Source organism: Geospiza fortis, unplaced genomic scaffold (genome assembly GCF_000277835.1).
Source record: "Geospiza fortis unplaced genomic scaffold, GeoFor_1.0 scaffold85, whole genome shotgun sequence".
In the NCBI taxonomy this organism is placed as follows: domain Eukaryota; kingdom Metazoa; phylum Chordata; class Aves; order Passeriformes; family Thraupidae; genus Geospiza; species Geospiza fortis.
This window is the reverse complement of record NW_005054358.1, coordinates 2,480,106-2,490,465: the sequence shown is the minus strand read 5'-3', so window position 1 is coordinate 2,490,465 and position 10,360 is coordinate 2,480,106. Positions and strand designations below refer to the sequence as shown.

Sequence of the window (10,360 nt, the reverse complement as noted above, 5' to 3'; positions counted from 1 at the left end):
GGGGCACAGACACAATGGGCACAGACACAATGGGGAACAGACACAATGGTGCACAGACACAAAGGGGAACAGACACAATGGGGCACAGACACAATGGGCACAGACACAATGGCCTGTGTGGCTTTGGGGTGGCCCAGGGCCCCCTCAGCAGACACTGCCCTTCCATGAGATGGGCACAGGGCCAGCACTGTGGGGACAGGGCCAGCACAGAGCCAGGGGACAGCACAGAGCCCAGGGAGAGGGGACAGCACAGATGTCCTGGTGAGTCACAGGGGACAGAAGGACAGGGTACACGCTGATCCCATCCCACCCACAGAGCCACCCCCAGTGAGCTGCACCTCCCTCCTCTGCATGGCGCCTCTGCCTCCACCTCCCACCCAACACTGAGGAATCTCAGTTACAGCAAATACTTCCTGCCATCCCATCCCAGATCCCATCCCCATCCCAGATCCCATCCCATCCTATCCCATCCCAGATCCCATCAGATCCCATCCCCATCCCAGATCCCATCCCATGGATCCTATCCCATGGATCCCATCCCATCCCATCCTATCCCAGATCCCATCCCATCCCATCCCATCACAGGTTCCATCCCATCGCAGGTTCCATCCCATCCCAGATCCCACCCCAGGGATGCAGGGAGCTGCAGGGGAGCTGTGAGTGCAGCACTGCCCACCGTGGCTGTAACTCACCATGAAGGACTGCCAGTCCTCCCTGGAGTTCCTCCAGAGGACGATGCTGGGGACACCGGGGGTGCCAGCAGGGCCAGGGTCACCTGGAGGGCCCGTCCTGCCCATGGCCCCCGGGTACCCCTGCAGGGACAGGAGACAAGGGCAGCTCCTTAAAACCAGCAGGGATTTGGGCCCCAGCACAGCTGGACACTGAGCCAGGGGCTGGGCAGGGAGGGCAGGGCAGCCTGGGGCTGCAGGACAAATGTCCCTGCAGGGACTCCATGGGTATGAACTGCGCTGGGCTGTGGGACACAGCAGTGCCCCCCTCCAGGTGACCTGAGCTGAAGCTGCTCCATCTCCCACTGAGAGCTCAAAGGGAAGAGAGCAGCTGGTGCAGGCAGCTCAGTCACGGAATCAGAAAATATCCTGAGCTGGGAGGGACCCCAAGGATCATCAAATCCATCCCTGTCCCTGCCCAGACCCCCCAGCAACCCCACCCTGTCCATCCCTGGCAGCGCTGGCCAAAGGCTCCTGGAGCTCTGGCAGCCTCGGGGCCGTGCCCATTCCCTGGGCAGCCTGGGCAGTGCCAGCACCCTCTGGGGGAAGAACCTTGCCCTGAGCTCAGCCTGAGCTGCCCTGGCCCAGCCCCAGCCGTGCCCTGGCTCCTGTCCCTGTCCCAGAGCAGAGATGGGAGCTGTCCCTCGGGAGGAGCTGCAGCCCCGGGGAGCTCTGCCCTCACTCTGCTCCAGCTGAACAACCCCAGAGCCCTCAGCTGCTCCTCACAGCCCCTCCAGACCCTTCCCTTCTTGCTCTGAACCCTCTCTAACAACTCAATGTCATTTTTTATATTGCGGTGCCCAAAACTGCCCCACAACTCAAGCCTGGCTTAATCCTGAGCCTGGGCTTAAAGTACCAACTAAACCAAGCTCCTTCCTCTTCCAAACCCACAGACAGGGCCACCACCCTGCAGCTTCAGGAACTCTCACTGCCCTCTGGATGAAAAACCCCCAAACCAACCCCCCCCAAAAAAACCAAAAACCACACAACAAAAAGCCAACCCAAACCACCAGTGGTGTTTGCCCCAGACCCTCCACCCCACACCCTCCGCTCTTTTTGTGGGTGCTCACTTTGTCTCCTTTGGGTCCCACCAGTCCCCGTTGGCCAGGACAGCCCTGAAAGGCAAAGGAGCAGAGCTGTGATCCCAAAGGGAGATCCCACAGTGACTGAGCTGTGACCCCAAAGGGAAATCCCACAGTGACTGACCCCAAAGGAAATCCCACAGTGACTGAGCTGTGACCCCAAAGGAAGATCCCACAGTGACTGAGCAACTAGGCCCACAGCCCCAGGGAAGCAGGGACTGAAATGGCTGATTCAGAGCAAACCAGCAGCTTCCAGTCCCCAAGAAATACCCCAAAAACCAGTGTGGGGTGGGAAGAGCCCCCTGGCACCAGCAGCTGAACTGTGCCACCCTGAGTAACCACAGAAACACCCCAGAGCAGGCAGAGGAGCAGGAGAACATCTCCTGACACCATGGGGAGGACAGGCAATGTGTTAGGGAAAAAAAAAACCCTAAAGTTGAATCATCTCCACACCCCAGTAGGTGTTTGGACAAGGACAGAAATATCTGCTGCTTTTAACGGGTGGGAGATGTGATCTGGGTAAAAATGGCACATTTTGGTCAAGGGCCGACCCACCTCAGGGCAGAACCAGGCAGAGATCCTGCCCTTTTGGGTTGACAGCAATCCCTGCTGCAGCTCTGACAGGTTCAGTTCCAGACACCAGCTCTGTTCTGAGCCTGAAGGTCACCAGGTCTGAGCCCACAGAGCTCCAGGGCTCAGTTCCTCTCCCTGGGTCCCCCAGGAGCAGCAACAGGACAAGGGAAGGCTGCCAGGCTGGGGACACATCTTATGGCTCTCAGTGCCACCACTGAGCTCCAGTCCTACACAGAATTCCAGCCTGGTTTGGGCTGGAGGGGACCTTAAAGCTCATCCAGTGCCACCCCTGCCATGGCAGGGACACCTCCCACTGTCCCAGGCTGCTCCAAAACTGTCCCTTGGCCACTCTGGTGTCACCTGGAACTGGGCAGTGCCCACCCCAAGGGCTCCTGCCCCTTGTTCTAGGATGGTTTGGGTCAAAAGGGACCTTAAATCCCATCCAGTGCCACCCCTGCCATGGCAGGGACACCTCCCACTGTCCCAGGCTGCTCCCAGCCCTGCCCAGCCTGGCCTTGGGCACTGCCAGGGATCCAGGGGCAGCCCCAGCTGCTCTGGGCACCCTGTGCCAGGGCCTGCCCACCCTCAAAGAAAATATTATTTCCTAATATCCCACCTAAACCTGCTCTTTTCCCATGCTGTTTTTCCAAGCTGTTTTTCCTGCTCTTTCCCCACTCCCCTTCTCCTGTCCCTCCATGCCCTCAAGAGCCTTTCCCATCTTTCCTGTCAGCTCCCCAGCTCCCAAAGCTGGGCTGGAGCTCTGGCACCTTTCCTTAGGGTTTTTCCTCCTGAGAAGCTGAGAGGCCTCAGGAACAAAATGTAAACATTGATTATCTGCTGCTGTGGAATGCAACAGGTGCATCTGTGATTGGTCTCATGTGGTTGTTTCTAATTAATGGCCAATCACAGTCAGCTGGCTCGGACAGAGAGTCCAAGCCACAAGCTTTTGTTATAATTCTTTCCTATTCTATTCTTAGCTAGCCTGTGACCGTGTTCACAGGGGTCCCAGGATGAGGGAAGAGACGAGGATCTGACTCCATGTTTCAGAAGGCTTGATTTATTATTTTATGATATATATTACATTAAAACTATACTAAAAGAATAGAAGAAAGGATTTAATTAGAAGGCTAGCTAAGAATAGAATAGGAAAGAATTATAACAAAAGCTTGTGGCTTGGACTCTCTGTCCGAGCCAGCTGACTGTGATTGGCCATTAATTAGAAGCAACCACATGAGACCAATCACAGATGCACCTGTTGCATTCCACAGCAGCAGATAATCATTGTTTATATTTTGTTCCTGAGGCCTCTCAGCTTCTCAGGAGGAAAAACCCTAAGGAAAGGATTTTTCATAAAACATGTCTGTGACACTAGCCTTCTGATGAAATCCTTTCTTCTATTCTTTTAGTATAGTTTTAATGTAATATATATCATAAAATAATAAATCAAGCCTTCTGAAACATGGAGTCAGATCCTCATCCTCAGACCCCTGTGAACACGGTCACAGCTCCCCTGGCTGGGTCCCTCCTGCAGGCTGACAGCAGGGCTGTCACACCTCGTGACGTTTCCTCTGCTCTTGGGATATTTTTTCAGCCTCCAGCATCTGTTCCTTTTGCCATTTTCTTCTATTTTTGCAGGCAAGAGAGATGGCTTGAGGGGGAAGTTAGCAGGCCTAAATTTAAACCAAGCCTGGCTCAGGGATGACGGGTTTAGTGCCAGGTCCCTCAAGCAGAGCCATGGAATGGGCCCTGCAGGGCTCCCCAGCCCCAGGCAGAGCCCACAGCTTCCACTGGGATGGAAGGAAAGGGGAAGAGAAGGTGCCCAGGGTCACTTGGATGGGGAAATAAAATAAAATTTTCTAAAGAAATTGTTGAGAAAATAAAGCCAAATGAGGGGAATAATTTTGACAGGATAAACAAACATGGAAAAATATTTAAAACCATTTTTCAGCTACTTCTCAATGAAGAGAAGACTCCTCTAAAGCTTTTTCTATTTCAAGTTTACCTTTTTTTTTTTACAATTTTCCTTTTTTCCATCCTCAATGAAGATGTGACTCCTCTAAACATTTCTCTAGTCTAAATTTACCTTTTTTTTTTTTTCTAGATTTCCCTTTTTTCATCCTCTACAACAACTGAATGACTTGCAAAACAGTCAGAACTTATTACAAGATAAATTCAGTGCTCTGCTTTGATCCTGGCATCAATTTGGGGGTGGAGAAGCCCAAACCAACGCAGCCAGCTGGGTCCATGGGTGGGTGCAGGGGTTTGTGTGGGGACTGGAGGAGATGGCTTGGTACCCTCTGATCCCCTCAGCCTAATTCTGGGCTGGACTAGTGTGAAATAAAACCCCACAGTGAGATTAAATGATTTCAGACCATCTCTAGAGTAAGGAGGACAAGGCAATCACCTTCTCTCCAGTGAAGTTTTTCCAGGAATATTAAAAACCTTTTCAAAAGGTTAATGCACAGCCCCACTGTGCCTGCATGGGGAGGGTTCCCCATCCTGGAGAAGGTTTCCCCACCCTGGAGAAGGTTTCCCACTCTGGAGAATGTTTTCCACCCTGGGGAAGTTTCTCCATCCCAGGGAAGGTTCCCCATCCTGGAGAAGTTTCTCCCCACTGTGGAGAATGTTTCCCACCCTGGAGAAGGTTTCCCATCCTGAGGCAGGTTTCCCACCCTACGGAAGTTTTCCCACTCTGGAGGAGTTTCTCCATCCTGGAGAAGTTTCATCATACTGGAGAACATTTCCCCATCCTCGGGAACATTTCCCACCCTGGAGAAGGTTCCCCATCCTGGGGAAGTTTCTCCATCCTGGGGAATATTTCCCAATCCCGAGGAACATTTCCCCACCCTGGAGAAGATTCTCCACCCTGGAGAATGTTTTCCACCCTGGAGAAGGTTCCCCATCCCAAGGAAGGTTTCCCACTCTGGAGAAGTTTCCCACCCTGGAGATGATTTCCCATCCTGGGGAATGTTTCCCACTCTGGAGAAGTTTCTCCAACCTGGAGAAGTTTCCCCACCCTGGAGAAGTCTCCCATCCTAAGGAAGTTTCCCTACCCTGTGGAAGGTTTCCCACCTTGGGGAAGTTTCTCCATCCTGGGGAACGTTTCCCCATCCTGGGGAACATTTCTCATCCCGCAGAAGGTTCCCCACCCTGGAGAAGGTTCCCCACCCTGGAGAAGGTTCCCCACCCTGGAGAAGGTTCCTCATTCTGAAGGTTCCCCACCCTGGGGAACGTTTCCCATGCTGGAAAAAGTTTCCTATCCTGTGGAAAGTTCCCCATCCTGGAGAAGGTTTCTCACCCTGTGGAAGGTTCCCCATCCAGGAGAAGGTTTCCCACCCTGGAGAAGTTTCTCCATCCTGGGAAACCTTCCCCATCCTGAGGAACATTTCCCATCCTGGGGAAGGTTCCCCACTCTGGGGAAGTTTCTTCACCCTGGAGAAGGTTTCCTGCCCTGGAGAAGGTTTCTCACCCTGTGGAAGTTTCCCCATCCTGGGGAAGGTTTCCCATCCTGGAGAATGTTTTCCACCCTGGAGAAGGTTTCCCATCCCACAGAAGGTTCCCCATCCTATAGAAGTTTCCCCACCCTGGAGAAGCCTTCCCTGTGCAGTGTCCCCACCCCAGCAGCCCTTCCCCACCACTCCCCTCCCTCTCCCTGCACTCACCGGCAGCCCCGGTGGTCCTGGCAGCCCTGGTGGCCCTGGCTTCACCACACAGCCCCGCTGTGCCACCCCCAATCCAGGATGTCCTGCTCCAGGAGGAGGTTCTGGGCCACCCAGCCCTGCCCCTGCCCTGAGGGGACCTTTGGGGACGTTTCCTTTGGGAGCAGCCCCCTGAGGAGCAGGGGGGGACTCCTTGGGGAAGGGTTTGCTGGGCAGGAGCTGCCGTGTGCCCGCAGCCCCCGACAGCTTCTCCGTGGTGATGTTCTCCTCCTGGGGCTCTGAGCCATGCTCCTTCTTGGCTGCTCGAGGGGGCTTGATGGAGGCTCCTGGGTGGAGGAAGCACCGTCAGAATCCCAGGAACTGTGATGGAGAAAAGGAGGAAAATCGTGGGCTCACCTGAGGTTCTCCTGAGCGCTGGCCTGCTGGGGCCAGTGATTTTATTGTAGGTGGAGTTCAGCAGCTCAAAGCCTTCATCCTCGATGGAAAGGCTGCCCTCCTCCTCCTCCTCATCCTCAGTTGGTGGCATCTCGTGAGCAGACAGGGAAGCCAGGGCACTCCCATCAGGCTGGAGGTTGAGGATCCCTTTGGTGTCCTCCCATGGCCAAGGTGGCCCCAGGGCCAACTCTGAACTGGTGAGTCTGGAGTCCTGAAAAAGGAGAAGGGAAAAAATGAAGTTTGAAGGGTTCACTTACTTTTTCACTCTTTACTGCCCAGGGAGGTGGTGGAGCCACCATGGAATGACTGGATGTGGCACTGAGTGCTCTGCTCTGGGTAACATGGTGGGGATCGGTCACAGGCTGGACTCGATGGCCTTGGAGGTCATTGCCAACCTTAATGATTCCATAATTCCTCATTTCCCACATGCAGAAATGCTGCTGGGGGAGCAGTGCAGGGCACAGCTTGCGAGCACCAGGCAGGAGCCCTCAAATTCTGGGACGGTTCATTGAGCAGGACACTGCACCCACCTGCAAACCAAAACTCACCTTCCACCAGGGACACCTAGGCACCCTGTGCCAGGGCCTGCACACCTCCCAGTTTTTGGCATCAATTCTCCTCCCACCGAGCCACCTCTGTGCCATGCACAGATCTGATATCTGGGTTATCAAAGTCATCCTTTCCAGGTTGGTTTTTTTTGCTTTCCTGTTGCACAGATGCTCATGGTGCTCACAACAGGCACCAGAGCTTTAGGATTTTATCATCAATCTGAGAAATAATAAATTAGGATTGGAAAATCATTTCCCCCTGGCCTGTCAGTATTTTCCTGAAAAAGGAAGGGCTGGTACTGAAGGAAGCCTGGGGGTCTGGGCATGGCCAGGCACTGCCACCACTTCCCACAACAGGAGATGGGCCATGCATGCCTGGAGAAAACTGGGAAGAGTGGGAAACAGGGAGAATAAACACCACTGATGAAGAGCTGCCCTCGAAGGCTGTCCCACCATGGGAGACAGCTCTGTTATCCTTTCTTAGGTTGTTTTTATAGAATCCCAGAATGGTTTGGGTTGGAAGAAACCTTAAAGCCCATCCAGTGCCACCCCTGCCATGGCAGGGACACCTCCCACTGTCCCAGGTGCTCCCAGCCCTGCCCAGCCTGGCCTTGGGCACTGCCAGGGATCCAGGGGCAGCCCCAGCTGCTCTGGGCACCCTGTGCCAGGGCCTGCCCACCCTGCCAGGGAACAATTCCCAATTCCCAATCTCCCATCCAGCCCTGCCCTCTGGCAGTGGGAGCCATTCCCTGTGTCCTGTCCCTCCATCCCTTGTCCCCAGTCCCTCTCCAGCTCTCCTGGAGCCCCTTCAGGCTCTGCAATGGCTCTGAGCTGTCCCCAGAGCCCACAGCCCAATGACAGAAATCCAATCTGGAGAGCAATCACTGAAGAGTTACAGCAGATGTATAAAGTGACAGCAGGGATCAATGTGTCCCCTCAGCCTCTGGATTCTGCTGTTCCTGCACACCCCAAGGTTCCTGGTGCTCTCCTGGGGGAGTGGCGCCAGCAGGTCAGAGGAGCTCAGAGCCCCCACCACACAAATTCCCACTGGAGCAGCTGCAAACCTCTGAGGGCTGGGAGGGGGAGACAGCACAAGGCCAGGAGGAGACTCCTGGATGCTTGCACCAATTTAATTCAAGGCAGCGACTTGCACAGGGCTCTCTCTGACCTCTGCTGTCACGTTGAATGGTCCCTGCAGGTCTCAAGGGCTCTGTCAGCCCAGCAACCTCCAGCAGAGCCCAGGCACTGCCCTTGGAGAGGGGAAAACTGCAACGCTGGGAGAAATATCCACACTCAACACCCGAACACTGACTGTGGAAAAGGAATGAAACTTCGGAGTTCCTGCATTTCAAAATCCCACCAGCACCACTCAAAGCATCTCAGGCTGGGCTGGTGGGTGTGCAGGTCCTGGAGCTGCTCTCCTGGAGGAGCTGCAGCATTTCCAGCAGCCCCCATGGCCATCAGCTCTGCCTGGAGCCTGCTCTGTGCTCCCACCAGGCTCCACGGGGACATGGCACCGGGAGTTGGTGGCACCAGCCCTGCCTGGAGCTGCTCCGTGCTCCCACCAGGCTCCATGGGGACATGGCACCGGGAGTTGGTGGCACCAGCCCTGCCTGGAGCTGCTCCATGCTCCCACCAGGCTCCATGGGGACATGGCACTGGGAGTTGGTGGCACCAGCCCTGCCTGGAGCCTGATCCACGGTCCCCTTTGCCTCCATGGGGACATGGGCAGTGTGTGGCACCTGGAGCTGGTGGCACCAGCCCTGCCTGGTGTCTCCTGGTGCAGGAGCTGCTCGAGGAAGCAGCTGAGAGGAGTCACTAGAGGGAGATGCAGCCCCACGCTTGCCTTGCAGGGCTGAAGAGCCCTTCCCATCCTTCTCCCCACATTCCATGGGCTGAGCCCTCACCCGGCTCCCATTCTGGGCAAGAGGTTTTACAGTGAGAGCCAGAGAGAAGTTTGATCGGAGGATCCACATTCACCCCTGGAAGAATTTCCTACCAAGGTCGTTGACACAGAAACCAAGAAAGAAAGAAGGAGAAATAAGAGAAACCTGTTCCAATGAGCACTTTGTTTGTTTCTGTGACCAATGAGTGAAGTGTAAACGGATGAGTTTGTAAGAATGTATAAAAAGCATGCAGGCTAGAATAAAAACAGTTTGAAGCCTTCTGAAAATGGAGTGTGTTGCTTTGTGTCGTCTCCATCTCAACCATGACACCATTCTGCTCCGCGCCATTGCCCTGGGAGCAGCAAGCAGGAAAAACAACAATTTCTCAGCCAGAAGGGATGATCCTTCAGGTGAGAAGCCAATGGGCCAAGCCCCATTTGGGGTGACCCCAGGAGGCAGAGGAGCTCCAAAGGCAGCAGGAGCTGCTGAAGCTTTGACTGCTGCCATCACACTGGAGATTTCCAAGCTCTTCCCATCCTAAATGCAGGAGAAAAGGGAAATTTTCACTTTTAAATGTTCAGCTTTTAGGTTTGAAGAGATTCTTTTGTAAACACCTGAAGTGGGGAGCTGAAAAAAAAATTCGAAATAAAGAATTTTTCTTTCAGAAATTATACCATGAAGCAGCACAGTTTTGATGTTACATTTTTGTGCTTTGGGGAGTTTCTGATTAAAAGCAGGTCTTGAAACACATCTTTAATGATAAAAAAAATAAAAATCAATGTATTTCAGCTTCCCAACTTGATCTGTATTTCTCCCTCCAACCAATTTTTCTCGTTTTGATCCAAAGTGGTAATTTCCTTAAAACACATCTTGCAATCCCCAGGACTGGAAAGTTTCAACTACAGCAACTTGGTGCCTCATTTTGTACACCTTGAAGTGGCAAATGAATGGAAGACAGCAGCACCTCTCTGCTCCACAGGGCTGGCAGATCAACCCCAGGGGCAACAACAGCCAGAAATCAAAAACCCAGCTCCTCAAAGGACAGCTACCTGTGGATAACAGCTGGCACATGGTGTCAGGGAATGGTTTGGGTTGGAAAAGACCTCAAATCCCATCTCACTCCACCCCTGGCAAGGGCAGGGACACTGTCAGGAGCCAGGACATCCCTCTGGCTGTCTGAGCAGCCAAGACCCCTGCCAGATGTCTCAGAGACCCTGGCACAGAGCCCAAAACACCTGTGGGTTTGATTATGACCCGTGGAGCAAATTACCAACCTTAGATGAAGATCTGCAAGCCACGACAGTTTAAGTAGAATGACAGTGAATTTATCACGGGGTGGAAAAGTAGATTTTGGGGTTTTTAGAATTGGGGTTCAGGGGGGCAAGATGGATGGAACTGGGCGTGTCCAGCCTTTCTCCTTGTTCTTCTTGGCCTCCATCTTCTGCTGTG

The 10,360-nt window shown here is 53.8% G+C and overlaps 1 protein-coding gene across 1 annotated transcript in view; it reads right to left on the bottom strand.

Annotated features, from left to right (window-relative positions):
- Positions 1 to 10,360, bottom strand: part of COL27A1 (collagen type XXVII alpha 1 chain) — a 61,921-nt gene that overhangs the window by 38,538 nt on the left and 13,023 nt on the right. Inside the window, exons 7-10 of the mRNA XM_031059234.1 lie at positions 6,439 to 6,688; positions 6,046 to 6,368; positions 1,799 to 1,843; positions 693 to 812 (exon numbers count right to left, since the gene is read on the bottom strand). Of these exons, the coding sequence (XP_030915094.1) occupies positions 693 to 812; positions 1,799 to 1,843; positions 6,046 to 6,368; positions 6,439 to 6,688 (738 nt within the window). The remainder of the gene's footprint in view (positions 1 to 692; positions 813 to 1,798; positions 1,844 to 6,045; positions 6,369 to 6,438; positions 6,689 to 10,360) is intronic.